Raw genomic sequence first — 27,980 nt, 5'->3', positions numbered from 1 at the left:
GAGGGCATTAAGGATTGTAGAGAGACAAGAGGGTCACAGAGGCATCTCTTATTCTATTACCTTTATCCCAGGCTCTCCTGGCATCCCACGGGCTCCATCAGCTCCAGCACGACCCTGAAGGGATAGGAGGAAATGATGCAATTGGGTTCAAGTGAGGGGGACAGCCCTCTACAGATCCTTATCCCCTTATCTCCACCACTGTATTGCTCTTCTCATATACCAGCATCTCTATACCCTCCTCTAGAAAAGCCATCTCCTCCCACCATGACACTGCCAGCCCTTCCCCACCAACTTCCCATCTTAACCTTTCTACTTACCCTTCGTCCAGCTTTGCCTGGGGGGCCTGATAGGCCCTGGGGACCCCGTGGCCCCTGGTAACAGAATATAAGAGATCAGTGGAAAAGGAAGATGAAAGGGTCAGTTATGAAGAGGTTGAGGATAGTAGGGTCCAGGTGAATGGGGGAGAGGAAGATAAATAAGAAGTCAGTATTGTTACCTGAGGGCCTAAGTCTCCAGATTCTCCCTTCAGTCCAGGACTCCCAGGGTGACCCTGAGATAAAAGAGAAAAAAAGGATTGCATAAGATAATAGGAGATAAAGGAAGATATATGGGGAACAGGCTCCCCAGTACCCTCTCAAGGACTTCAATATTAAAGATTAATCCCCAACCCAGATTCCCCTGAGAACATTATATCCAAAGACTTTCCATACTTTTTTTTCCCACCAAAAAATAAAATTCTCCACCTCCCATACCTGTCCCATACCCCTTCCCATCACTCACCAGGGGTCCAGGGTGACCCGTATATCCCATGGGGCCAGGAGGACCCCGTAGTGCCAACTAGGGAGTAGAGAAATATTAGAACTGAGACAAGGAAGCAGAAGAAAAAACTCCCAATATTCTTCCAATCTCTCTCCTCCTTATTTCATCTCCCAAGTATTAAAACCCTAGTCCTAAATTCCTCTCTGACCTCTTCCCAACTCTCCTCCAACACCAGCTAAACTCCTTCAGAAACTTCCTTTTGCTCTCACTCCTTCCCAACCCCTCTGATCCTCACCATACTCATGCCCTCATACTTAAACCCCAACAAATTAAGTTTCCCCAGGCTCTCCCGACATGTTCCTCCAATAAAGGGAGCTGGCAGAGACCCAGCTGAGTCCCTCATGACATTCTCTACTCACCCGAGCCTGCTGCAGGATAGCTTGGGCCTGAATCTCCTGAGCAGCAACCACAGGACCCTTGTCCCCACCACCACTGCCAAACCGGAACTAGGCAGTGTGAGAAGTAATGGAACAGGTAAAATGGAAAAGAAAAAAACAGACAATTCAGTTCCTAGAAGCCATTTATATATCACCTCTCTCCCATTCTAGGGTACCCAAGTAGCCATTCCTACATCATCTCTAGGATTATCCACCACCTAAATCCCCAAGCCTTAATCCTTCAAATATCCCTTTGAGTTCTAGGTAACAGCACTAGAGTCCCTGAACTGAATTTAACACCAATCTTTCTTCAAGGTATACTATTCTTTGATTCTCTCTGGTATAAATTATGCCATGCCTGCTTCTAACTCATATCCATACTACTCCCCATCCCATCTTATCCTAGGGAATCCCTTTTAGTTTAGAGTCTTCCACGTTCAAACTCTCTTCACCCCTCCTTAGTTTCAAGTTTCCCAATATCAAAGATTCCTGATACATTGGATTCTAGCTAGCCCACCACCAATGACACCCTCTTCTGAAGTCTAAAATAGGGCTCACAGGAAGCATAAGTGATGTTCCAGGAGGACCGGGAGTCCCATCTGATCCAGGAAGCCCTGCCCGGCCCGGGGGGCCCTGTTGGGGACAGGGGAAGAAACAGAGGAATAAGGATAAAATTAGAGTGGAAGAAAAGAAAATAGGGAGACAGTTGGGAAAGCCAACATCTCCCTCAAGAGTTCTGTCATGGAATATAACGACCAGAAGATCCCTTTAAGTGTCCTCCAACCCCTTTCTGGCTCCCATTAAAAAAAAAAAACCAAGACAGCAAATTCCAGGCACTTCCTCCTTAAACATTAATTTCATCTTCCCTTCCAGGTGATATCGCATTTCCCTTATCAATCTACCAAGCAGAAAATATTTATTCTCAATACATCAAGGAGATCTTAGGGCCTAGCCCCCAGCCCTTCCACTCAGGCTACCACCTTCTTACCCTTTCTCCAGGATCACCCACAGGACCAGGATTTCCCTGAATTCCAGGGGGACCAGTCAATCCCTATGAAGACAGAAGGAAGGAATTCAGAGATAAGAGGAAGAGCAAGAGTTCAAGAAAGGTAAATCTAAAGTAGAGGAGAACCTCTGAAAGAATTCTCAAGGGAGCTCAGGATTAATTCAAAGAAGGTATGATTAGGAAGGACAGCTGACATATACAAACTTTGTAAATCTTCAAAGCATTTTATCAATTATTACCTTGTTGGAGCCTCATAACCATCCTATGGGGTAGATATTCAAGCTATTATTATCCTAATTTTACAGACAAGGAAGCTGAGGCTCAGAGAGGTTCCCTGATGGTTACTCAGACAGTAATGCAAGCAATAGGATTTAAACTCAGATTGTCCTGTCTCTAAGGAACCCTGTGGGACTTATGGAAATAAGTGAGGTGTATAAGGATGGGCCATAAGGAAGATATGAAGATAAGGGGAGAAATGAGCAACTGGATATTGAAGAGAGATTATCAGGAAGATGGAGGTGGGAAGAATTTATTGAGAATTTGAAGTAAAATCAAGTCTAGACTCACTGTAGGTCCTTCAGGGCCTGGTGGCCCCTCTACTAGCATTCCCTGTGAAGATAAAGGTGTGAGGTTAAAGTCATTATCATCCTAATACCTTCCCCTGCCCTCAGGTCCCCCAAGCACCTGTCACCCCAGTAATTCTTGATGAACCAATAACTGGCACGACTTACAGGTTCCAGAACAGCGGGTTCCCCCTTCTCTCCCTTCAACCCTCGGACTCCATGGGTAGCCTGAGAGAGATACACATGTAACCCCAAGTGGGGTCTATGAGCAAGATACCCAACCAACAATCCCCCACAACATCTTTAAATAGCTCCACCCCCACAGATACCCTCAACTCCATTTCTCTTCTATCCCACTAATACCATCTACACCAAAACAACTCTGATATATGGATCTCTCTTGGCATGACTAGCCTCCTCTTACAAATTCCTAACCCCAAATACTTTCACCAGAAACCCCTCAACACTAATTAGAATTTACTAACTTCCATTCATCCCTGTAAGCCCCACCACCAGCCAGACCCCACTCTGACTTCTACAGGGGTCCCTCAGAGAAAAACCCCAAGGCCTACTTAGTGATATTTAATCTTTCCCAAACCCAGTCCTCCTGAATTTTCTACCTAAGGATTCTCCCTCAAGCAGCTACTCCCTCAAGAATCTGCAAAAACACAAAAAAATTACCCCCTACCTCAGATTTTTTTCCTTCCATAACCCCTACCATATAAGAACACCAAAGCTGGATTCATCTGAGGAGATTTTTAGAAATAATCCCTTAAACTCAGGCCTCACATCCTGCTTTTTCCAGGTTCCCTGACCCAGGCTTTCCACCCTCATTGAAGATCACCTCACAACTCACCTAGCTCATCCCCCATCAGATCCTACATAACCCCTGTGTTTACTGCCCCAAATCTAAACCTATTCTAAGCACTCCTATTCCCCCAATCCTTGTTTCTAATACCTTCCCCTCTTTTACCCCCATGATCATAGTAGGACTGGCTGGATGCCCCCTTCAAGGTCTTCAGAATTCTCAGGAAAGTCCTCCCCCACAAATAACGAGAATCAATTGACCAAACTCTCCCAGCTTCTTGGATATTCCCAAATGACTAGACAACAGCAGAAGAAGCAGGAGGGAGTAGGGAGTTAGGGGTAAGAATATTAGAAAATAACCATAATGGTAAAACGGCAGGGTGAAAGAGGCAACTATGACAATGAGCAAGGAACAAGGGACACAAGGGACACACAAGAAGTAGCTTCCCTCTCCTCCCCCTCCAAACACAACCCAATAACACAAGAAATAGGTTATATTGAGACACACATGAGCAAAATAGAAAATGGTTGGAGGCATGAGGAAAAAAGGAGGCATATGGCAGAAACATGTATGTTATGACTAAGGCAAACAGGAAGTGACCAGGATAGACAAGAAATGGCACCAACAGACTAGAAAGAAACAATGAGGTAAGAATCTTTGGGATACTTTTCAGGAAGAATATAGTTTTCAGTCAAAAGAAAAAGGAAACCATATAAGATAAATAAGAAATGGCTTCTTTCAAGAAGGCATTATATGTGAGGGAAAAAAAATGTTAAGAAAAATACAAGACACATAGGAAGTAACCAGAAAGAGCCAGGCTCATGACAAGAGCAATAGGACCAGCATTGCCTGACATACATACACAAGAAATGTCTTATTCACAGGAAATGGGAAGAGACAACAAGGATACTGCAGCCAGTACACACAGGAAGTGATCAGTCATAAGCAAGGGGCTCTCGGGCCAACACAACATGAAGATGGATACCATGACTAAGACAAATAGAAAGTGATTTGTTGGGCAGGAAATGGGCCTTGTTTTGGAAAGATAACATGACACTGAAAGTTAAATCTTTTGATACAGTGCAGACAGGAAGAAAGAATGGGCAACATGCTATGGAAACAATTGGAAACTGATCACAAGATAGAGGCTAGTTGCCCCAGAAAAAAACCATGAAATGTATCAGTCTAGACATATAGAAAGTGTCCAAAACAAACATAAATGGTCGCACAAGGGGGAAAAAAATGACACAGCCTCCCTAGGCAAGGAAATGCACAATTGCATCAAGGTAGGCAGGGAATGGCAGGCAATCAGGAAATAAGCTTCTAAAGCAACACAGACCTTTCCTCTACCCCTAAATAAATAGGAAGGGAAGTGGTTCACAACCAACAGGAAGGGATACATTAACAATAACAATTAATTCATGAACAAAAGTAAGTGATGCAGTAACAACAGAAAGTGATACAATGATGAGGGGGTACATTAACAAGAGGTAACAACTGGAACTGGTGCATTAACAACAGGAAATGGTGCATTAACAACTGGAAGAGATGCATTAACAGGAATTGCATTTACAACAGGAAGTGATGCAATAACAAATGGAAGTGATATGTTACCAAGAAATAAAGCATTAACAATAAAAAGTGATGCATTAATAACAGGAAGTGGCACTCACAACTCTGCTAGAAGGCTATAGAGAGAAGGTAGAGAAGTCGCACACCACTTACAGGTCCTGAATGGGTGGTCTCAGCAGAGAGAGCTGGCCCAAGCTCTGTCTCCTCTCGATAATCATCCCCATAGCCATAGGTGTAATCATAGGGACCTGGAGGGGGATCTGTGGTCCCCTCTCCATATTCCTCAGCTCGAAACCTGCCAGCGTTGGGGGGACCCTCGGGGTCTATCTGCTCCTTCCCAGCATGGGAAGAGAAGGTAGAGGGGAGACAGTGAGGAGGCAGTTAAGATTATTTTGCCCTCTCCCTTTGCATCTGGCAAGTTGCTGGAAATGGGGAAGGGAATAAGTAAAGATTTTGACTCACTGGAGGTTGGGGTTGTTTGAGGAAGGACTTGCCCCTTTGAAGGATCAAGGTCATTAATCATAAGGAAAAGGACAGTCACCAAAGATTCAAAGAGTGTTTGGATGACTAAAAAGTTTACAAATAAGAGTGGATGGAGGGGCAGGGTGGCCAGAGGGCTGAACAGCAAGAAACAGTGATCAGATGGACACAGTGTTGGCAAAGGAGACCAGAAAATAGTCAAAAGACTGAGAGGGACACAAATAGGTGTGGAGGGAATGAGAACTCAACCAAATGAAGAGAGATAAGCAGGACAATGGACAAAGAGAAACGCACAGCATTAGGAGCTACTAGGAAGATGGACCTAAATAAGACTGGCGTACAACTGGATATCTGCTAGCCCTCTGGCCAGGAGAGGAGAAAATGATTCATCAAGATGAAATGGGGAAGTGTCAGAGTTGTCCAGATTATGTACTGGGATGGAAGGGTGCATAGTTACCTCTTCAGGGAGTAGCAGGGGGTTAGACTCTTGAGTCCCATCTTCTTCACCTAAGGAAGGGTCCTGACCTCAAGGAAGGTAGAAAGGGAAGAGCACAGCCAGAAGCAAAGGGGAGAGAGGGTTAATGTATATAGGTGCAAAGCAGCAGATATCGCCCCATCTGGAGAAACCTCTCCGCACTGAGGATGGGGGTAAATCTCAGATCTTGCAACTCCTCTGGAAAAGAGTACTGAAGGTGTAAATTTAGGAAACTGGAGAGGGCAGAGATCTGGATCCCCCGTTCTACCTGCTGATAACCGGTGCGTCTAGTCCGAGGGGGACCCCAGGCTTGTGGGGTAGCTGCCCATCGAGAAGGGTGTTGGGATAGAGGAACCCGGTCCCTTGCTGACCCTGCACTCCTACCATGGGGAGGCTGCCGGGCAGATGAGGTGGAGGCCCTCTGGGCCGCTGACCTCTTGGCAGATGGGGAAAGCCGGGAAAGCCGGCGTGGGGGTACCCTGCGGCCCACGGAAGTAGGGGGAGCCTTCTGAGAGGGGCTCTGAGGCCTCTGTTGCAGGAAAGAGATATGGGAAGGAGTATGAGTGAGTGATCTTCTCTACCACCCATTACAAAGTGTCCCCCACATTTGTAAGGTCAGGAAGGATATCTGAAGTAGATAGTGTTAAAAAGAGGGATCTCTAAAGGGATTCCTACCTGGTAATCAGGGGTGATTCCTGTGGTCGTTACATCATAATAAGGGGGCTCGTAATCATAGTAGAAAGAATCAGGAGACTGGGAATAAGGCAAGGGGAATAGGAAATAAGATAGGGACAGGACAAGAATAAGGAGGTGGGGGGAGGGGGAATAGCAAAAGAAAGGAAGGGTGTCCAGAAGAAATAAACAAATGAAGAGGCATTAGGCAAAAGGGAGATGAAGGGGAGAAAAGGATAGGTGGTAGAGGAAGTAAAAAAACAGGTTGAGGGTAAGTCCCACATGTGGACTGAAGCAAACATAATTAAGAGATTGATTCAACACTTGAACCCTCAACCTCTCATCAGAATTCTCACCTTAATCAGCCCTCACTTCAGTTTTCTACTACAGTTCTCCCTTCTTAGGCTTATCTATCCATATATTTCTAGGCCCTCATAGACTAGATCCCCTCATACACATCTTCCCTAGAACCTTAAATATTATTACTATCTCTGAATTTGTATTTCCCCATCTTTTTGACTATTTCTTCATCTCTCATCTCCCCATATTCCATTTTCTGTCAACTTCTTCCTTCCGCCAATCTCTTAATTCGGAGGTGAGGATGCAGTGGAGGGACAGGGGCACATGTTAAAGCTAGAAGGAGACAACGGATAGAGGGATGAGCAGTTCCCACCTACCATTTCCCCTGATTCCTTCATCATTAAACTTTTTTTTTAAATGAAAATAAAAACAGTTTTGTGAATGAGCATGGTAGATTGAAGATGACTAGAACTAGGTTAGGATAAGTCAGGATTGGCAGGGATAAAACATCATCCAGGAGGGGTGGCTGATAGTTTTGAGGGAAGCTTCATGGAGACAGGTATGGAATTGCCCATTCCAGGGTTTGCTCACCTGTCTCTGGGGTTCCTGGTTTTGGGGCCTATGAAGTCTGTGTACTCCCCAGCTGAGAGGTTTGTGGTTTCCTTGGTGCTTTTGATTCTGGGGTTTCTCCACATGGCTCCCTTTACATTGTGTTTGTGGTTGCTTACAGGAGTCATAGGCAGCCTTGGTTCCGGGGATGATGAGGAGCTGCTGGATATCACCCTGGGAGGTTGGGAAGGGGAAGGAGGAGAAGCATGTTGAGGTGCAGTATGACATTCCTCTTTTCTCTTTCACAGAAGAGTGGAGGTAGTGAGAAAGAAGACAGGGACTCAGGAAGAAAAGGGTACACAGAGAAGAAGCTAGAAGGAGGAAGCAAGACACATGGGGCTATGAAATAGAAGTTTGTTTTCATTGCGGCCATTACCCTGGGAGGTCATCACACCCAGACTCTATACTACCCTCATCACTGCCTCTGTATTTAAGCCATGTCTCTATGATGTTCCTCCCAATGAATCTTCCACTTCTTGCATTTCCGTTTCTTAGGGCCCAGGTAATCAGAGTCCTAATGCATTGTTCTAATTTACCTCCTCAAATACCTTTAGTTTACAGATTGTGACCCAAAAGCATATCTAGCCTATAGTTCCAGGGGAGCTTTAACTTTGCATTTCAAGGTCAAAAGGCCATTGTTGTATTTTTTTTCCCCATGAGGCAACTGGGGTTGAGTGACTTGCCCAGGGTCACACAGCTAGGAAGTGTTAAGTGTCTGAGAGCATATTTGAACTGAGAAATTTCTAATCCAAGTAGATAAACTGGTACAGAGTTCAGGATGATACTAGAAGTTCAGTGCTTGCAGTTGGAGTTCAAGAATCAATTATGGTTAAAAAGTACTACAACAGTGGCAGCTAGGTGGTGCAGTGGAGTCAGCTAGCCCTGAAGTCAGGAAGACCTGAGTTCAAATTTGATTTCAGACATTTAATACTTCCTAGCTGAGTGAGGCTGGGTGAGTCATTTAACCCAACAACAACAACAACAACAACAAATTGTTAACAGAAATCTCTCAAGCTTGATCTTCTATAGCTATCATATCTCAGAACCCATTTTCAGCAGCCATTTATATCTTTCTACTTTCACATTCTCTCTATATACTATAGATCATACTCTCTTCTCAAATTCTAAACACAAAATCTGAAATAAGGCAGCAGAGTAAGGTGATTAGAGATCTAAAAAATTTTTAAATCCTAGAAAAGGACTAGACTAGGTTTGAATTTAAAAGTCTCAGCTAAGTGATAGCTGATGTTTATAATTAAATATTCCTAAACTGCCTTAATTATGATTCCCCTTCTGGCAAATCCCTTTAAAGAAATCAAACAGGTTCAAGAGTTAGGAAGCCCTAAGGTGCCCTTTATCTTCATTTGGGATTCAGGGATCTGAAAAATATTCTGAAAGTTGGGAAAAAATAAAAATCCTTGGAGCCAAATGCAGAAGTTTCCTGAATCATTTGCTGAATGAATCAGAACCTTCAGCTAAGTGATAGGTTCTGCAAGGCCTAGAAATAAGACCCAGGACTAGATCTTTAACAGGTTATCTGTATTTATCCAACTTTTTTTATTGGTATCTGGTGCCAATCTACTTTTTCATCCCCCACTATCCCTTCCACATATCACTGGTGCCCTCTGAATAAATCATAGGTTTCCCTGATTGTGCTCATGCCTTTCTCACTCTTAATAAAGTCTTGTTTAAACTAATGTAAACAAGATTAGAAGGGAATTTCTTCGACAAAGAGAAGATCTAACTCAGTTTCAATTGATCAATGATGGACAGAAGCAGCTACACCCAAAGAAAGAACAATGGGAAATGAATGTAAACTGTTTGCATTTTTGTTTTTCTTCCCAGGTTATTTTTACCTTCTGAATTTAATTCTTCCTGTGCAACAAGAGAACTGTTCGGTTCTGCACACATATATTATATCTAGGATATATTATAACATATTTAACATGTATAGGACTGCTTGCCATCTGGGGGAGGGGGTGGAGGGAGGGAAGGGAAAAGTTGGAACAGAAGTGAGTGCAAGGGATAATGTTGTAAAAAATTACCCTGGCATGGGTTCTGTCAATAAAAAGTTATAATTATGAAAAAAAAGAAAAAATAATAAAAAATAAAAGGATTTAATTTAAAAATATTTCACCACAAAAAAAAAAGTCGTTTTGATCACTAACTATTGAAAACCTCTCTCTCTTTCAGGGATCAGCTGAAGTGTAACTTCTTCCAGGAAGCATCCTTTGATCCCCATGGCCAGAAGAGAGTCCATGCTCACATGGCATTTGTCATATATGGCCTTTTATGATGGTTACACTCTTACAGCTTTAAATACTAGAAGGGAACTCAGAGGTTATTGAGTCTGACTTCATCTTATAGATAAGTAAACTGAGGTCAAATGATTTGTTTAAGATCACACAGATATTAAATGTCTGAGGGAGTATTTGAACTCTGTTCTTGCTGCTCCAAGTTCAGTACAGCATTTACTTACCATCCTTCAGGATGACATACCACATCACATTCATTTTTGTCCTACCACCCAACCATCAACCCCTTACCCAGTGTTTTTTCATATAATAAATGACAGCACATCTTTTTGAATGAATATTTGGGCAGAAAAGTTCTCAAATCATAACAGACAGGCAGCTACCAAGTCTGCATGGGGTGTAGAATAGACCCGAGACACAAGAATTGAAGGAAGATAGGCCAAAAGGTGAAAACTCTGAGGGATGGAGAGGAAGAGAACAGCTGAACCTGGGAAGCAAGAAATACCTCTAAACCCCCAATTACCTCAAAGACTTCATCATCCAGGATTCGAGCACCAAAGATGACGACTCCACGGGTGTCTAGAATAGGATGAGCACTCCTTGGCAGAGGCCGGGTGATCCTCTTCTTACAGTCAACAATCAGGGTGACAGAGTGATCCTTAACAGCCACAGCTATATGGTGCCACCTGGGGAAGGGAAGCAAGAAAAAGAATGACCAAGGAATATAGTAAAGCCTGAGAGTGGCCAAGCATATAAGTCAATGAGGAATTGAAGGATCAGGGAAGAAGTTCATTTCAGTTTTAGAAAGAAGTCATCCACTACTGAAATTAGGGAATGGGTGGTGAAAAAAAAATCAGAGTGAGGGAAATGATCAATAGGCAGAGGTGACTTACTTGCCATCAGCTAAGCTAATGCCTCGGAAAGTAGGCAAAGCAGGGAGTCTTGGCCGACCAGTTTGATCTTCATACAGGAATCTAGGAGGCCGACCAAGCTCTAGTCCCAACTGCCGAACACCTTGGGCACTGTACAGAGTCAACAAAGGGGCATGGAGACCGGGATTTGGCCGGAGCACAGATAGCAGTGAGAAATCAGCAGGGAATCCACCTGAGGGAAGAGGAAAGCAATGAGAAAGAGATGGAAAGAGAAATGTATCACAGAGGACTGAGAGAAAGAGACAAGGAGAATGAACACAGATCCCTATCAGACAGGATCTGATATTTCCTCCATTATCATATTTGGTCCCTGGCTCTCTTCCAATTCCCCATTATTCCTATACCTGGGAACAGTTGCCTGGTAGGGGCGCTGAGTTGGGCAGGCCGGGTCACTCGATAGGCCACATCAGCTGGACAAACACCAACAACCCTCTGAACACCATCCGGGAGTAAGGGAAACTGAAGGGCACGGAGAACATCCACAGGGGGAGCCTCTGGAAGTAAAAGAAGATCAGAAAGCAAGGACTATATTATGAAGAAAGTAATTTGGCTTTGGCCACAGAAAGGTGGTATTTGGGATAGAGAGGAATAACTTGGATCAGAGCAGATCTGTACTTAGGATTCTTCACAAGATTGAGAAACTCCCACTCTGTCCCTTTCAATTTCCTTCTGTCTTCATATATGTGTTCTGCCTCTCTATTTTTATTTGTTTCTCACTATTCCCAATTTATTTCATTTTTTCTACATGTCTCATTGTGTCACTTTCTGTCTGTCTGCCTCTGTGTTTTTCTCTTTGTCTTTCTCCCTCTCCTCCATATCTTTCTCTCTGTGCCTCTGGCCCTTATCCCAGCTTTGACACAAACAACATCTGGAGAATCAATTAGTCTAGGCATAGGAAGGTGTGCATATGTGAGAGGGGAGAGGGTATTGGAAATTGGAACACAGAGCTTCGAAGAAAGAAGGGTCTTAGTAATTTATTTAAACTAAGTTTGATGTGAAAGTGGCAAATTCCTAAGCAATGCTGGGGCTGTTACAGGGGAAGAAAGATACAAGATGAAGTCCATGCTTCCTAGCATGAAGGAGAAAGGGAGTGAATCAGGAGAGGAATGGGGGCAATGGAACTGCCACATGAAATCTGAGTTGACCCAGGGCCCTGAGCCACCACCACACATCTGGGGAACCCATCAGCAATGGTCAGAGTTCTTGCCCAGGAACCAGTTGGCCCACTGCTTCTCCTCCCTTATACCTGCGACTTAAGGATCTTGCTTAAAACACCATCCCACCACCAGGAAGCCAGTTAACCACCTCCTTCTGTTCTTAGACTCAGGCTTCTGCTATCAAAATTCTCTGATGCAGAAGTCACCTCTTCCTGTTCCTTTTCTCTCTAATTCACTCTAGCACCAAGTTTGAAGAAATGCCAATAGCAAAATTGGCAGAAAAACAGAGATAGGTGTATAGACAGAGCCAGAGACAGAGACAGACACAGACACACAGAGGTGCCCAGGAGATCAGGAATGCTGAACTGGGCAGGGTGGGGCAGAGAAAAGGCCCTTTGAGTTCTGGAGCTAGGGAAACCACGGACTGCCCACCCCCTCCCCACTCCTCCCTGGCCCCTGAGTGTGGCAGCTCAGCAAACACCAACTCACAAGGGCAGCTTTCAGACACAGAGACAGAGGGAAGCAGAGAGACAGACACACACAGAGACCTCAAGCCCAAGAGACCTCAGACTCTAATCCATCTCAACATACACCATACACACACACACACACACACACACACACCCCCCGCATCCAAGAGAATGCTGTTCAGCCCTATCAGTTCCTTACAACTAACTAGATTCATGTTATAGCATGGAATACTTGTATTTGGCCCTATACACTCCTTACATTTGACCCCACAGACTCCCCACCTTTGTGCCCACATCCCACATCTGGTCTCATGTATTCCCCTCTCTTTTTTCCTCTCCCCACTGATTCCCCATACCTGTCCCACAGAGTTCTCACAGTTCACAAGTGGTAGTGAGAAATGTATCTTCTCTTCTAACATTATGCACTTCATCTTTACAACCATTATTAGAGTAAGATGTAGCTTGTTCCCCATCTCAAATTTTACATATAATATATATATACATATATATACGTATATATGGCACCTTAAATTTGTGTATTATACATGCCTACACACACACATACACATTATTATAGGCAGAGTGATTTACCCTTGCCTCAACTTTAAATTGTCCTGAAAAAAAGCAGGCTTTTTTTTTAAAATTCTAATTTTAGGGATTGGAAATTTATTCCTTAAATTTTCTATTTCTGAGTGCCAGCTCAGAAGACCCTGTGTTCAAATCATACTTTGATGATTACTATCTGTAACTTTGGGCAAAATTCTTAATCTCCCAGAGCTTCAATTATTTAATCTGTAAAAAGCAGGGACTGAAATAGAAGAATTCTTGAGTTTAGTTCTAAACTTATGATTCTATGTACTTCACTTCATAGTGTCTGGGGATTCTTCCTACTGTACTCTAACTAAAATCTTTTTTTTTTTTGCAATTTCTGACCTGCTTTACTTCTTGAAAAAAGAGTGGAAGAAAGAGAATAAATTAATATGCAAATTGAATGCACACTGTACCTAATCTCTTCAAAGGAGATCCTAACCCTCATTCCAGCACTTGGGATCCTGGAGTCTATTCTCCAGTCTCTTCTCTGGTGAAACCATACTCACTGCGGTCCCTTGAGGACAGAATATTTTCATCTCAGGAAATCTGGGGGAAAGCCTGGGGTCTTGGACGTTGGGGTCCCAGGAAAGCAAGCTTGGACGTAAGAGGGGGAGGGGAGGAGTAGGAATGCAGAGAGTTGGCTCTGATCTCAGACACCTGATCCCAGCCCAGTCCGGCCCGCTGGCAGCGACCCCAGGGCTCTCCAGAGCCAGCCGGCGTGGCAGCAGCAAGGGCACAGGGAAGCAGGGGTATGAGGCGGGGGGAGAAGAGAACAGGGATAGAGAGAACTAAGGAACATGGAAATATCACAGAAACTCCCACAACCTTTGATTCAGCCCCTAATTCTCCCATCCTCATTCCACACTACCAGAAGAGAGAAAAATACACACTGAGACAGGGACAGGTTTTCTCTAACAGTATCCTCAAGCTCCCAAGTACCAGGAGACCTATATAGTCAGCGGGATAAGTCGGTTCACCTATATAACACCCCTCCCCCCTTCCAATGTATAGCCTCCAATTTCAGGTCTCTGAATGACGACTCTGCCACCTCTTCTCCAGTTCTCCTCAAAAGTATAGGTGTTTCTAGCTCCCAGACTAGTTTTGTCTACCTATGCATCTTCTCCAGCACCCGCTATTTGGAAGTTAAGATGTAAAATGGGAGGTGTTCCTGTCCATCCTGCCCTCAGCCCTGAAATTTTGACTCCCAGGCTCGATCTCCTTGGCCTTTCCTCCCCAGAGCAGTATGTCTCATCTCCAGTCCCCAGGGATACTGACTCAGGACTCTCCACACAGAATTCTATCCTGCCCCACATCTAGGTACAGAAATTTTAAGGGGTCCTCTATCCTCAATAGATCCTAACATTCACAACCATCCAGGGATTTAATTGCCCCATCCTGCCTGACCCTCAGATCCAAGGCTCCTTCCATCTCCCAATTGCGGTGTCTAATTACCTGGCCTCACTTACCTGCTCGGGCTGGGAGAGGTGCGCTCAGCCCCAGCACCAAAAGGACCAACAGGAGACGTTTACAGCAGCTGCACCGCTCCATGACTGGACAGCCGGGACACCCAGTTCCCGAGAGCCAGGAAGCGGTGTTGGAGGGAGGCTGGGGACCGCTGCAACTTCCAACTTTAAGATTACCATGCACTGAACGGAAGATGTCAGTGCTCCAGCGAAGCTGCTCTCTCCTCTGCTGCATGCACTTGTGTCTCGGCCACCCTACCAGTCAAGAGCCCCCGCCCCCGCCCCCACGCCCCTCCCGTATTCGGAAAGGGAAAATCCCACCCCGTCCTTACACTTTCTCAGGGGGAAATCCCAGCTCCGCCCAAGGGAACCAGGGCCTTCCCGAGACCCAGGTACCCTACCCCTCTTGCCTTCCCAAGGATCTAAGCATCCTGTTCTTATCTCCATCTTTTCTAGGGCCCCAGGTACGTTCCTCCCCCTTCTCCCTCCCCTTCTGAGAAACCAGGAATTCTATTTCCAGTCCCGCTTTGGCGGGTTGGGTCGGGATTTCAGGGGGCGGGGTCTCCCCTATAATCAGTTCTTTATAGTTATACACTCCCGCCCCTGCCCGCAGAGATAATTACAGAGTCCAGGTATTTATAGAAGTTAAAGATAGTAATGGGCAGGATATTGGAAGGACGGAGGCTCGGAGAATCAAGAGAACGCAAAGTATGAAGGACTCGAAGAGACCAGAAGTCCGAGAGTCGCAGAGTAGAGACCAAAGCACGTAGCCCCAAGACTTTGAGAGAGTGGTAGAAAAGAGATAGAGAAGGGTCGTACAAGGGGACAGAAAAGAATCAGTTTGGGAGAAATGGACTCAGGATTATGACAAAGTGCCGCTGTCCTAGGATCTTTTGCACCAGTGGGGCTCACATTGCCAGGGTCTGCCCGGAGCCCTCGGTGCGCCGGGTGAAAAGCTGGGATAGAGCAGACACTATCCGCTCGCCACCGCCTCCACCGGGGAGGGGAGCGGAGGTGGCAAGGAAACAAGGGACCTTTGAAAGCCGACTCTCCGCACTCACACCCTCCATTCCACGGCCTCCTGCCCCGCCCCAACCTGGCATACACACACACACCCCCGGACAAAGCACTCCTTGTCCCCCCCACTCCCACCCTGTCCCGGCCCCTCAAGCCCTAGGGAAACGTTGCAGCGTCAGGGAAATCGGAGTGGTTATTTTTCTCCCATTATTGAAGTCACCACCTATGGACAACACATCCTTTTCCTAGTCCCTATTCCCCACTCCACCCACCCCGCCTCACAGAGACCCCCATATCCAGAAAAGCAGCGGCTTTAATTTGAAAGCATTTTTTTTGGGGGGGGGGAGTCCTGCGGACAGCTGGAACCTATAGAATCATGCAGGCCCCAGAAAACACCCCATCCCCTTTCCCTGGGATTGACACTTTCCTCCAATCCCTGCAGCAACCCTGCCTCCTCAAATCAGCTTTCCCAGTCAGGGAGGGCAGAGCAAAGAATTTATGTGAGTACTGGGAAGACATGATTATGGGGGGAAATGGTGTAATCAGGAATTGGGGGGGGGGGTGTCAATGATAACTGTATCATCTCAAAAGCCTCTCTCTTGAACAGCTCCCTATTCAAATCACCTTTCTCTCTGGTTTGGCTGCCCAACTAGATTGGGCAGGTAGAAAAGAAGTTTTTGGAGGAAAATCACTCATGCTTGGTGATCCTCAAGGATGGATACAACCTATACCCTTTCCCTAAAATGTTTCTCTCTCACTAGTGGGAAGAAGTTTGAAACTAAGCTCTGGCTCTTCCTGGAAAACCTCAGCAAACCAAGGACAGGAAAAGCCAGTCTATTTTCTTCCCATCTTATTCTCTTTCAATCTGACTAGAAAGGAAAATGGCCATAAAAAGGATGTGAAAAGCAAGGCTATGATGTCACTAATTACCATCTCCCATAGTCTTTCCATGTCTTCCTAAGGGAGAGGTGTGTATCATGGCCAATGTCCATCATCACTTGGAGGGGTCCTGCCCCCCAGTGTCCATTTCTCTAGGTGAAGAACAGAGCCCCCATTTCAAATGTCTTATTCAAAAAATGGGGAAGGGGAAGATTTCAAAAGGTCCCCCAGACAGGGGATCCTCGGAGAAAAGCACAGCAGATCCCCGGTGCTGTATTGAGGGAAATAGATGGGGGATTCCTTTACCAATAAGAGAACTCAGTTCAAATCTTGGATATCCTCTATAAGTTAGAGGACCAGGCAAGCTGAAGACAGAGACCACCCCATCTCTTTCAGGGTTCTAGGGTTTCTTTGAATGGTGGTATCAGATGAACTGCTGTAACCCCCCTGGGGGTTTCAGTTTAGTTTTGTTCTCTTTCCAAAGTCCTGAAGATTTCTTCCCCACCATCACCTCCTATAGTTTGGGGCCCATCTTGCATTCCAGCCTCCCTTCAGAAGAGAGTTGCCCGCCCTCCCTCCCTTTCCCTCTATGTATCAATGTTAGGCAAGCTGGTGTGGTGCCTCTAGCATCTCCATGAGGAAGGTATCAATGGGCGTGTCCCCGATGAGCTTGAAGAAAAACAGATGCTCCAAGCACTTGAGGCCAATAGAGCGGAGGGCAGGGAGGCGAAGGAGCAGCTTTGCAAACCTGGGATGGGAGAGAAGAATAGAGGAGATGTAGGTCAGAAGAGATAAGGGAAGAACATCAGAAATCCCTCCATAAAAATGTGTGTGGAGAGACAGACAGACAGACAAATCACACACACACACACACACTCACACACACCCATTACTGGTATTACCCATCCCTCTTCCTCCCTTTACTGACACAAATACTTTCCTTCTTCCCTGCCTTATCTCCCTCCCATCTCACCGTCCCTGCTGCTCAGGGTATTTCTGTTTACAGTATGACTCCAAAGATGCATAGACTTTCTCTCTCAGAATCTCTACCTCTCCAGGGTTGGAGAGGCCCTTGGCATCTGCAGGAAGGAAGGAGGAAGTAGAATGGGAGAGAATTAAGTGAAGAAAACAACTGAAAGAAGAAGATAAGAGTAATGCCTTAGGTTAAGGGTCCTCCCCCTATCACTCACTCTTAGGGAACCCTCTACCTCTACATTTAGTATTGTTTTACAAGTATTGCCTCTATTTTGTTTTTCCATGTTTCTAGAAAGAAAAAATGTCTCTGGGTTATGAAATAGGATATCTGTCCCCATCCAAGCTAACAGGATGCATTTTGAAATTTAGAAGCTGTTAGAGATAGATCTTTGTGATCATCTAGTCCAAATCTTTCATTTTATACATAAAATTGAAGTCCAGAAAGAAGTAACTTGTCTAAGGTCACATAACTAGTAACTGGCAAACCTAGGACTTAAGCTTGGGTCTTTATGAATTTAAGTAGTATTGTCATTTTTATTATATAGTTCAGCCTACCTCTGAGCACTTGATATTTTTCCAAGACATTAGATTTGACTTTATTTGTGTGGAAAATGTTTTGTAATTGTGTGAATATAGTTCTTGACTACCTTGGCAGATAGACTCCCAAATACTTTATATTATCTACAGTTATTTTAAATGGAATTTCTCCTTATATTTCTTGCTGCTGGACATTGTTGGTAATATATAAAAACGCTAATGATTTATGTGGATTTATTTTGTATCCTGCAATTTTGCTAAAGTTGTGAACTACTTCTACTAGTTTTTTAATTGATTCTCTAGGGTTCTCTAAGTATACCATCATATCATTTGCAAAGAGTGATAATTTAGTTTCCTATTTACCTATTTCTAATTCCTTTAATCTCTTTTTCTTCTCTTATTGCCAAAGCTAACACTGAATAATAATGGTGACAGTGGGTAACCTTGTTTCACCCCAGGGTCTTTAAGTGCTGAAGTTCTTTCCACTACTACAAAATGTTCCATAACAGGAAAGTTATATTTAGGGAGAGGGCGCTTGATTACTTGGAGGTCTCTAAGTAATCTGAGGATTGAGAGTGGGGGAAGGAGGGGTAGGGGTATTTCATACACAAGTATATCTCTCTACCTGGATTGAATAAGATAATTGCCCTCAGACAGCCAAGTTCTGTCTTATCCATTCGCATATCACGCATCTTGGACACCAGTTCAGTCAGCACCCTAAGGTAAGGCATGGGAGTCACACTTCTATCCATCTCAGGAAGCCAACCAGCAAAAAATCACCCCACATCCTCCTCTGTACCAGCCAACTGCTTAGTCCATGAATGCCCCAGGAAACACTGACCGATCAAAAATGGCTCCAACACCAGCTGAATGAGCAGAGTTTCGATGAACATGGAGTCCTGTGGCAAGAAGAATGCCATCCCTGACGGAGATGGAACGATGGGAGAAGGAAGCGATGAGCAGCTCATTCCAGCCTAAGAGGCAGAGGCCATTCGGTCAGGTGCCAGAGACCAGGCTAGGGAGTTATTGAAGTTGAAGGGGGCAGTGAGTTTCCCTATTCAGGACAATTTGTCCAACTAAAGGTGACTTAGGGTAAAGGTCCCAGGAAGCCAGGAGGTCATGTTGGGTCAGGGTCATAAGGTCACTGAGATCAGATGATAGAAATCACTGACCTGCTCGAAGTAAGATGACCTGGTCATCCAGAGGCAGAGAGGAGAAGTGTGGGATCCTCTTTGCCCACTCAACCAATGTAAACAGCTGTTTGTCTGCTGCCTGACAGATGTTGGTCACAGGGTCATTTGGCTGAAGTAAAAATGAGTATACAAAGGGTTGGGGAAATATTAGAACCCACTCTCACATTCTCTTGTGAGAATGAACCATTTCTTACATAATTCTCTCCCTCCCCCGATGCCCAATGGGGCCCTTTTCTCTCCCCCCACAGGGGCTAGTGTCTTCCCATCATTTAAATTTCTATTCTATTCCTTATTGCTGGGATGGAAATGAGGGATGGGAGAGGGAAGAGGGTTTGAAAAGGAGGGGAAGAATATACTTTGGGGTTAAGAGAGAAGCTTGCTTATGTGTCTTAAGCATTCCTACCCTAGAAATTCCTGCTTCAATTTGGATTATTGGGAGTTAGGGGGACCTCAGACATATATTCAAGAACACCCTCCCCCCAGTGTCATTTGAGAGGATGGGTCTCTCCCTGGTCACTCACGCTACTGCCGCCGCCCCCGGCCCCCCCGGGCCCTTCTACGCCCTGGTCACTCTTCTGCTCCACGGCGAGTTCAGCCTCCAGGATCCTGTCCACAGGCATCTCCTCAGGGGCCCCCCCGGCCCCCTCCCCTTCCCCGTCCTTCTCCTTGCCCCTTTGACGTTCCTCCTGTACCGCTGGGAAGGTGGAGGAAGAAAAATGGATGGGAAGTCAGACTTGGATTATTGGGGAGGGGGAATCAGCATAAGAGTCAGTCATGTTCTTGGGGGTTGTAGGAAACTAAGATACCTGAGAACCAACAAGGTAACTAGAGAATGTAGATAAGGTAGGGATGGGTGACCTGGTAAAGGAGAGAGTAGGAAGGAGAAGAAGGGGTCACCTAACAGAGTCAGAAAAACTATAAGTAGACCATAACATTTTGTTATTTAGATAGTTTTTCAAAAAGCATTTTTATATTATCTCATTTGATCCTCCCCACAATTCTATGAGGAGGGTAAGGTACCATCACTCCAATTTTATATGTGAAGGAACTTAGTCTCAGAGATGTTAAGTGATAAAAATCATGTACCAGGCAAGCAATAGAGCCAGTACCAGAACACAGGTCAAATGATTCCCAATACAGTTGAGGAAAAATATCACTGCTTGATCAGTCCATGTTTGGAAAAAATGTCAGAACCTGCAGTTTTCAAGAGACCCAGGTTCTTGTTCTGGTTCTGTGACCTTAGGCAAGTCACTACCTCCTTGATGAGCTTGTTTCCCAATCTATTAAAATGAGAAGTATGGACTGGATGTTCTCTAAAGTGCCTTCCAGCGTTGATATATTTGGATTCATATAGTGAGACTCTCAGATCATAAAGGAAAAAAGAAATAAGACTGCCCCAAGCCTCCTCAAAACTTGTACCACCTGGGGACAGAAAAATCCCTCAGAGGTCATAGAGAAGAAAAGTTTGAACTACAGGATCAAAGAACAAACAGCAAGAGTGGAGAAAAAGGTCAGAAAAGCCATCTGTTCTAGAGAGTAGTGGTTGATAGAGTGGCAGAGCAGGCAGAACCTCAGAGAAAGTCAAAGAGCTAGCCTAGCTAACTGAGTTCCAGAGGGACTATCCACCCACTAAAAAACCATTGAGACAGAAAGTAGAGAAACAAGATCAGAATCTTTGGGGGAGACCAACTAGAAGGGGAAATGAGGAAAGAAAACACATGGTTGAGGAGGAAGAAAGGGGCAGATGGGATAGTTTCCTTACTCTGGTTCTCATTCTCTTTCTTTTAAGATTGTAAAATATAGGCTAGTGGACATTTAATCCACTTCCCCCATATAACTTCAATGAAGAAGGATTAGAAAGAAGGCCAAGGAATGAGAAGAGAGTGGGAATTGTATTAGCTTGGAAAAAGTTGTCTTCTTACCCTCCCTCTTCATGCCAGTGGCAAGGCATTTCTGGTAGCGGCAATACTGACAGCGGTTCCGTTGCCGCTTGTCCACAGTGCAATCCTTGTTGTCCCGACATGAGTAGGTCAAGTCCTTTCGGATGGTTCGTTTGAAGAAACCTTTACAACCTTCACAGCTGTAGACCCCATAGTGTTTGCCTAAAATGGCAGGTAATGAAAAGGAAACGGGATCACAAGGGAATAGAAAGAGACACTCCCCACCCTAAGATTCCAGGTTGTAGAGACTAATCACCTTCCCTTCCGAACCCCTGCAAACATGGGCCCCATGGTGCTGTCTAAAACAAGAATAGGGACCAGACCCAGGGGTACTGACATTTTACTTACAGCCAAATGCAAGTTTAATTACACCCATTTTACATACAGGCCAAGTGATATGCTCCAGTTCATAAAAGAACCAGATCTCAAATTCAGGTCATCTCATTCTAACACCATTACTTCATATACACATGCTGCCTTTTCTTTACCATTAACCTTTAACCAGATAATCTGTGGGACATATTCTCCAATTCACCCACCTGGGTCCTAAAGCTCTCACCAGACTGCTTCTCTGCCTCTTAAAGATGACCACTAGTCATTTATTTAAGTTCTAACTGCCACCAATTCCTTATGGCTTGGCCCTTCTCTCCACTGTGAGCTTTAAGTGACCCCATGACACCATACCTGAACTCCTGTCCCCACAGATTGCACAAAGACGTTTGCCAGCCCCTGGACCTCCTGGGGGAGGTGGACAGTGTAGGCCTCGAACACCCAACAATGGTGGCTTCACATCTTCTGGGGTTCCGGACCCTCCCCCAGGGAGTGACACTGTGGAGTTAATCTGAGGGGATATTACAGTGATACCTGTTGGGAGGGCTGGTGGTGAAAGTCACAATGGCCTAAATCTACTTTTTTCTTATATGATCTGTCTGTCTATGTTTTGAGGTAGAAAAGAGGGCAGAGGAGACTGAGTACAGGTCCAAGGATGATGGGAAGGGAAAGGCAAGGGAGCAAAATACAATTGTCAACTTTAAGAGTGACTGGAAGGTTATACTGAAAGGTAAAAAAGGACTAAGGACATCATGGATCGAGATGTTCAGAGGTCACAAGGAAGAGAGATTCACACTAGGGTCTGTTGGCATAAAAGATGATCAGATTATAGGAAAATTCAAACCAAGGTCAAGGATCAGATTATAGTTCAAGAGGATCATGGAATCACAACAGCTCACCTGGGGACTGCTGACAGGGCCATAGGGTCCAGGAGGGGCTGGGGGAGGCAGCCCAGGCGACCCCATTGAGGAGCTGATGACAGGGAAGGGGGAGCCAAGTGGGAGTTGGGATGGGCCTCCTGTTCCTAGAAGGGATGAAGCTGCAGAGGGTAGGGGAGCCAGGGGGGGCCCAGGAGAAGGGGGAGGGCCCCCCCGGGGAGGAGGCTGTGGGGACGAGCTCAGGGAGGAGCTGTCTGGGCTTCTACAGTCTGGATGGGAAGAGAGGAAAGAGAGAAACAGAGACAAAGATGCGAGAAACAACAACAAAAAAAGATAGTCAGTCTTCAGCTGGTCAACTACTTCCATTCAAATTCAACATTTATTTAGAGTCTACTATGTGCAAGTCCCTGTGGTAGGCATTGGGAATACAAAATTAGAGACTAAATTTCCTCCGCCCGAAATGAAGACACTTAGCCTTTCATCATTTTTTTGGTTGGCCAGGACCAGGGATGAGACCCTGCTTTTGGTTAGGAAGGTGCAGCGCGCTTTGGATTTCCTTGGGGGAGGAGGGAAGAGGGAGAGGAGGGAAGGGATAATAGAAGTAACATGACAAACTTTTTCTGGAACTGGGAGAAGATTTGGAACTCAACTTAAAGGTATATTTTGCATGTGAAGAAACTGAGGCCCAGAAAACAAGGGTGACTTGCTCCGGACCCGAAAGCCGGCAAGAGGTGATGCCCACATTCTAACGCGGCTCTCCCAAGCTACAGTTTCTCCGGAGAAGGGCTGGAGGCATGAGGCGGCGCTAGGAATGGCCTTTGGGTGATAGAAGGACGGACCCGCCATTCAGAGCCGGACTTAGTGGGGAGTGAGCCGGCGCCTCGCCGGGCTCAGTGCAGCACACAAGCAGTCCCGCTATCCCGGCCGCTGCAGCCCGAACCCGGAGGTCAAGTTCGCCCCAAGGGGGAGCCTGCAAGATGCTGACCCTCGTTGACACCTGCTCCGCCCCCCAGCCTCCCTCTCTCCAATCCCTCTGAGTAACCCAGAGTGCCGGCCGCGCTCCCCGTCCCACGGAGACTCCGGATTTAGGGGTAAGCAAGATCTTCCCAGCATTTGGATGAGCCCGAAACTGGGCGTTCGGCGGGGGGGGGGAGGGGAGGCGGCAGGCAAAGACACCCAAGGGTGGATGTAGAAGGGGAAGAAAACATGCAGTTACCACCGTCGCTCGCCCGCCCCCCGCCTCCCCCCCATACCCGCTCGGCTCTACCCTGCCTACCACTCACCCCGCCCGCTGTCGCCCATCCCGTCCCGTCCCGCTTCCCCCGGCTCCGGCTCCGGGGCTTGTTGTTCTCCGGCCGCCACCTCCACCCGCCGCCGCTACCACCGGGTCCCGGCCCCACAATGCTTCGCGTCACGCTCCCCCACAGGCCCACACTGCCCTGCGGCATGGGCGCTAGGGAAGGGATCGATGGGGAGGGCAAAGCTGCCCATGGCATGGTCCCCAGAAGGAGGTGTGCGAGGACTTGGGGGAAGATACCTACAGAGTTCTGGAATCGGAAGAGAAGGATAACATACTGTCAGGGTCTTGGGATGGGGCGCCAGAGCTGGCGGAACAAGGTACTTCTCCTTGCCCTAAACCAAGATGGCAGCACCGTGGCCAGGAAGCTGCTGAGTTAGTTTCCGCCCTTTACCAAGGTGGAGGAGGCCGCTCCGTTCTTTCCGGCTGGCTCACTTCCTCCGTCCGCGCATGCGTATCAAAGGACGCGTATCCCCGTAGCTGCAGCTGAGAGCCGATGTTGGGGTAAAAGAAAGGGGCGGAGAAAAGGTGGAACTTCCTCTTCTCTCAGCAACGGGGATCGCGGGAGTGCCACGTTCATCTGTGTGAATCGAGGAGAGAGGAGATCCCGGAGCGGCGAGACCCCAGCCTCGGGTTGCATTCACAGCTCCCTTAGCCTTCCAGGTACCATCGAGACGGTGGCCCAGAGGGAACAATAAGCAGGAAGACCCGAAGACTAACGAGACTTTTCCCAGGGATCCGAGAGCCCGGAGAGGGATGGGGATGGGGGGCGGGAAAGGAGTCTAAAAGGGGCATTCTAAGGACCGCGGTGTAGGGGGAACAGGAGAACAACCGCGTGGATCCAGAAGAATCACTGTCTCTCTCTTTCTAGGTAATCGCGATGGCCCGCGGGGCCCCTGGAGCCAGAGGCTGGAGGGCTGCGGGGTGGGTGACTTTGGTTGCCCTAGAGCTCCTGATGTTTGGAGTTGGGAGCCGCGCAGACTTGCATGAAGATATGCATAAAGATTTCCATCATTCTGGCCATGGGCACTCCCACAAGGATTTTCACCATCCTGGCTATGGACACTCACATGAAGATTTCTACCATCCAGGCCATGGGCATGCACATGATGATTTCCACCATCCAGACCATGGACAGTCCCAAGAAGATTTCCAGCATCATGGCCATGGTCACCTGCACAAAGATTTCTATCATCGTGATCATGGTCATGAAGATTTCCAGCATCATGGCCGTGGATATTTGCATGAGGGTTTCCATCATGGGCACAGCCACACACCAGGACACCATGGCCACACACATGAGAGTTTTTATTATGAGGCTGACCCCTTGCACAATAGGCATTCACATGAAGGAAATGGACCCAACCATAGAGGTCACAGTCATGACCATGGACACAGTCATGCTCATGAATATGGACAAACCCCCAAAGGCACAGGGGATTCTGAGGTTCTAGGCAGTGTGCAGGACCTGGACACTGTCAGTCTTTGGGCATATGTGAGTTCCCAGAAAACAATGGGGATAGTGGAAGGGGTTGTAGGGGTTGGGATCTCACCCTTATAAAATCATTAACTTACATTCATGATTTATTTCCTTAACCCCAAACTTATACTTACCAGGCTCTGGGGGCAACAGTGCTGATTTCAGCGGCTCCATTTTTCATTCTTTTTCTTGTACCTGTGGAATCCAATTCCCCCCAGCACCGCTCACTCCTGCAGATCTTACTCAGCTTTGCCTCTGGGGGACTCCTGGGAGATGCCTTCCTTCATCTCATACCTCATGCCCTGGGTGAGTGTTTGCTGACCTTTAGCTTTAACTTCCTCTCAATCTTACTTTGTCTCACATTTTGAGTCTCCCTGGTACCTGTGATGTTTATATCAAATGTGTGATATTTCTGATCTTTCCTCAGAACCTCATTCTCATCATGGGGATATAGAACATCACTTTGAGGAAAGGCCAGGACATGAACATTCCCATAGCCGTGAGGAGGGAATTGGGGGAAGGGGGCAAAGACTGGGTCTGAAATAGGGTGGAGGGTATTTAACCATCTCTCCCACTTTCCTCAACTTCATGCCAAAGGATGTGAAGGGGAATTCAGGGGACTGTTTCTCTCTTAGCATCTTTTTTCTATTTCTCTGCCCTCAGACCAAGGCCCAATTCTCTCTATTGGGCTCTGGGTTCTCGGTGGAATTGTTGCCTTTCTTGTGGTGGAAAAATTTGTAACACATGTGAAGGGAGGACATGGACATGGACACGGACATGGACATGGACACGGACCCAAGCATGGGCAACATAGTAAGATTTAGAAATGACATTTACTCTACAATGCATTCTTCTGTCTTGGGATCTCAGGATGGTGGTGGAAATCTAGGAGTCTTCCTAGTTTAGGATTTCTGAGTGAAACAGGGAGAACTCTTTCTTTCCTCAGAACTTTCAAAGGAAAAGCAGAGCTCAGATGAGGAAGAGAAAAAGAAAGAGATTGGAGAAGCAAGGAAGAGAAAAGGAGCAGGAAAAGAACTGAATGATGGTCCGATGAAACAGCTTAATTCTGAAGAGAAGAAAGGGGGTTCAGGTGAGGGACCAGGAATGGTGCCCGAAACATTCTGAAAAGAATGCTTGGGGGAAAGGGGTGGTATTTTCATGAACCACTATGCTTAGATAGTGTTTTCCTAAAGGTCATGTCTGAATGAACATGGGAGCTATAGAAGTGGCAGAGGGAGTTTGGAGTATCTTACTCAGTTCACCTTCCCTGCTTCTCCTGTCCAGACTTGCGTGTATCTGGATACTTGAACCTAGCTGCGGACCTGGCTCACAACTTCACAGATGGTCTAGCAATTGGGGCCTCTTTCAGAGGGGGCCGGGGACTAGGGATTTTGACCACACTAACTGTCCTACTACACGAGGTACCCCATGAAGTTGGGGATTTTGCCATCCTTGTCCAGTCTGGCTGCAGCAAGAAGCAGGTCAGTGATTGGGGGAATCAAGAACATTCCATAGACATCTATTCCTCCAGGGTGCCTCTGGAACCCCTAGCTCTTCATTTTTGCTGCTGTCTCCCATCCCCCCACATCACCTCCCTATAATCCTGAGAAATTAACTTCTCTATATCTTTGTTTCTCTCTGCTGTTTCAAGCAGAAGTCTCTATACTTTCTTTTTTCTCTAGTATAGAAAGTTCTCCCTTTTGAACTCTTTAGACTCTAGACCAGGGGTCCTCAAACTATAGCCCTTGGGCCAGATGTGGCAGCTGAGGACAATTATCCCCCCTCACCCAGGGTTATGAAGTTTCTTATTTAAAGGCCCACAAAACCAAGTTTTTGTTTTTACTATAGTCTAGCCCTCCAACAGTCTGAGGGACAGTGAACTGGCCCCTTATTTAAAAAGTTTGAGGACCCCTGCTCTAGACTGTGAGAAACAAAATGCTCCAAGTCCCTCTTCTTGCGTTTATGCTACAAGCCTTTCCACAAGTTCCAGGACATTAACTTGCATTTTATTCCTCATCAGGGATGATTTTGAAGGTTTTTATTTTTTTCTTTCCCTTCCTCAAACCCCTATCCCTACTTCAGGCGATGGGCCTTCAACTGCTTACGGCACTGGGGGCCCTAGCAGGCACAACCTGTGCCCTCTTGGCTGAAGGAGGATCCCAGGCAAACAGTGCTGCTGGTGGTAGTGGCCCAGGTTGGGTCCTCCCATTTACAGCTGGTGGCTTCATCTATGTGGCAACTGTGTCTGTATTGCCCGAACTACTGAGAGAGGCTTCTCCCCTGCAGTCCTTGCTGGAGGTTCTGGGGCTGTTAGGTGGAGTTGCTATGATGGTTTTGATTGCCTACCTTGAATGAGAGGTGGGAGACCCCTTCCCCTAAACCTTGAAGAATAGGGTCACCTGGATGGGGGGCATTAGCCAAAGGGAGAATGAGCCAAGTACTAGAAAGACAAATGTCTAGAAGGTCAACAAACTTGTGTTAACCCTACAAGGCTGAATGTTCCAGGGAGCAGTAGTCTTGAGAATGAGAGGCAAGAATGGCTGTAGTATTGAGAATTGAGTTAGGTCTTAGGTGGCATAACTAAATGTGATCGACTCCAAGAAGGAAGAGGGAGACAGAATAAGGACTCTCGGCACCTGTGTTCCCCATACCTGTTCTCAAGGGACTAAGCTGCCCCCAGCTGCACCTCCCATCTCTCTCATGACGGTGTGCCTTTCTCAAAGGCCCGAGAGCCCTAGACCGAGGAAGGGAGGGGAGGGGTCAGCAGTAAGATCAATCGTGTGTAGTGATTGGGAGTGGGGAAGAGGGAAGTCTTGTCATTGATCTTATAACTGTTTAGGTTTTGCTTTTTTTATATCATGGGGGGGAGGGAATTGGGGGGAAGAGGTAGTGACCGGAAATAAAG

At 46.4% G+C, this 27,980-nt stretch overlaps 3 protein-coding genes across 10 annotated transcripts in view; 1 reads left to right on the top strand and 2 right to left on the bottom strand.

Annotated features, from left to right (window-relative positions):
• The window catches only part of COL11A2 (collagen type XI alpha 2 chain), a 34,960-nt gene extending 20,143 nt beyond the window's left edge, over positions 1 to 14,817 (bottom strand). Inside the window, exons 1-17 of one of the 5 annotated variants that reach the window (XM_012548951.3) lie at positions 14,553 to 14,817; positions 11,213 to 11,362; positions 10,830 to 11,040; positions 10,460 to 10,622; positions 7,664 to 7,855; positions 6,776 to 6,853; positions 6,083 to 6,145; positions 5,299 to 5,478; positions 2,934 to 2,993; positions 2,770 to 2,811; positions 2,185 to 2,247; positions 1,755 to 1,829; positions 1,179 to 1,265; positions 781 to 837; positions 497 to 550; positions 318 to 371; positions 61 to 114 (exon numbers count right to left, since the gene is read on the bottom strand). In XM_012548951.3, coding sequence (XP_012404405.2) covers positions 61 to 114; positions 318 to 371; positions 497 to 550; positions 781 to 837; positions 1,179 to 1,265; positions 1,755 to 1,829; positions 2,185 to 2,247; positions 2,770 to 2,811; positions 2,934 to 2,993; positions 5,299 to 5,478; positions 6,083 to 6,145; positions 6,776 to 6,853; positions 7,664 to 7,855; positions 10,460 to 10,622; positions 10,830 to 11,040; positions 11,213 to 11,362; positions 14,553 to 14,784 — 1,815 coding nt within the window. In that variant the 5' untranslated portion in view covers positions 14,785 to 14,817. The remainder of the gene's footprint in view (positions 1 to 60; positions 115 to 317; positions 372 to 496; positions 551 to 780; positions 838 to 1,178; positions 1,266 to 1,754; positions 1,830 to 2,184; positions 2,248 to 2,769; positions 2,812 to 2,933; positions 2,994 to 5,298; positions 5,479 to 6,082; positions 6,146 to 6,775; positions 6,854 to 7,663; positions 7,856 to 10,459; positions 10,623 to 10,829; positions 11,041 to 11,212; positions 11,363 to 14,552) is intronic. The other 4 variants (XM_031965062.1, XM_031965063.1, XM_031965064.1 and 1 more) reach the window with 4 other exon arrangements.
• Positions 14,818 to 15,861: 1,044 nt separating this feature from the next.
• On the bottom strand, positions 15,862 to 23,998 carry RXRB (retinoid X receptor beta). 4 transcript variants are annotated; one of them, XM_023502906.2, is made up of 10 exons: positions 23,840 to 23,998; positions 22,320 to 22,567; positions 21,775 to 21,931; positions 21,073 to 21,252; positions 19,672 to 19,844; positions 19,130 to 19,259; positions 18,799 to 18,931; positions 18,583 to 18,674; positions 17,419 to 17,524; positions 15,862 to 17,193 (listed from the first exon to the last, which is right to left on the bottom strand). In XM_023502906.2, exons 2-10 carry the CDS (start codon positions 22,383 to 22,385, stop codon positions 17,046 to 17,048), a joined length of 1,185 nt encoding a protein of 394 aa, XP_023358674.1. In that variant the 5' UTR covers positions 22,386 to 22,567; positions 23,840 to 23,998; the 3' UTR covers positions 15,862 to 17,045. The 4 variants fall into 4 exon arrangements, with proteins under 4 accessions (XP_023358674.1, XP_012404417.1, XP_012404418.1 ...); XM_012548963.3 differs by lacking the exon at positions 23,840 to 23,998 and adding an exon at positions 23,582 to 23,683; XM_012548964.3 differs by lacking the exons at positions 22,320 to 22,567; positions 23,840 to 23,998 and adding an exon at positions 23,582 to 23,824.
• A 148-nt stretch (positions 23,999 to 24,146) lies between these two features.
• Positions 24,147 to 27,936, top strand: SLC39A7 (solute carrier family 39 member 7). Its single transcript, XM_012548961.3, has 8 exons — positions 24,147 to 24,258; positions 24,467 to 25,090; positions 25,213 to 25,381; positions 25,503 to 25,574; positions 25,739 to 25,888; positions 26,022 to 26,165; positions 26,360 to 26,556; positions 27,158 to 27,936. The coding sequence occupies exons 2-8, from the start codon at positions 24,476 to 24,478 to the stop codon at positions 27,428 to 27,430; spliced, it is 1,620 nt and encodes a 539-aa protein (XP_012404415.1). The 5' UTR covers positions 24,147 to 24,258; positions 24,467 to 24,475; the 3' UTR covers positions 27,431 to 27,936.
• The last annotated feature ends 44 nt before the right edge of the window (positions 27,937 to 27,980 follow it).

The sequence above is a fragment of the Sarcophilus harrisii genome, chromosome 4 (genome assembly GCF_902635505.1).
Source record: "Sarcophilus harrisii chromosome 4, mSarHar1.11, whole genome shotgun sequence".
NCBI lineage: Eukaryota > Metazoa > Chordata > Mammalia > Dasyuromorphia > Dasyuridae > Sarcophilus > Sarcophilus harrisii.
Note: the sequence above shows the minus strand (reverse complement) of the source record. Positions and strands in the feature narration are given on the sequence as shown.

Coding starts and splice junctions, on each gene's coding strand:
- RXRB (XM_031965100.1), bottom strand. CDS start 22,664: ATGGAAGTAGTTGACCAGCTGAAGACTGACTATCTTTTTTTGTTGTTG. Junction 21,253..21,774: donor CTGTGGGGACAGGAGTTCAG/GTATGGTGTCAT, acceptor CTGCCATTTTAG/GCAAACACTATGGGGTCTAC. Junction 18,932..19,129: donor GGTCATCTTACTTCGAGCAG/GTCAGTGATTTC, acceptor TCTGCCTCTTAG/GCTGGAATGAGCTGCTCATC.
- SLC39A7 (XM_012548961.3), top strand. CDS start 24,476: ATGGCCCGCGGGGCCCCTGGAGCCAGAGGCTGGAGGGCTGCGGGGTGG. Junction 25,889..26,021: donor ACCCAAGCATGGGCAACATA/GTAAGATTTAGA, acceptor TTCTTTCCTCAG/AACTTTCAAAGGAAAAGCAG. Junction 26,166..26,359: donor AGAGAAGAAAGGGGGTTCAG/GTGAGGGACCAG, acceptor TCTCCTGTCCAG/ACTTGCGTGTATCTGGATAC.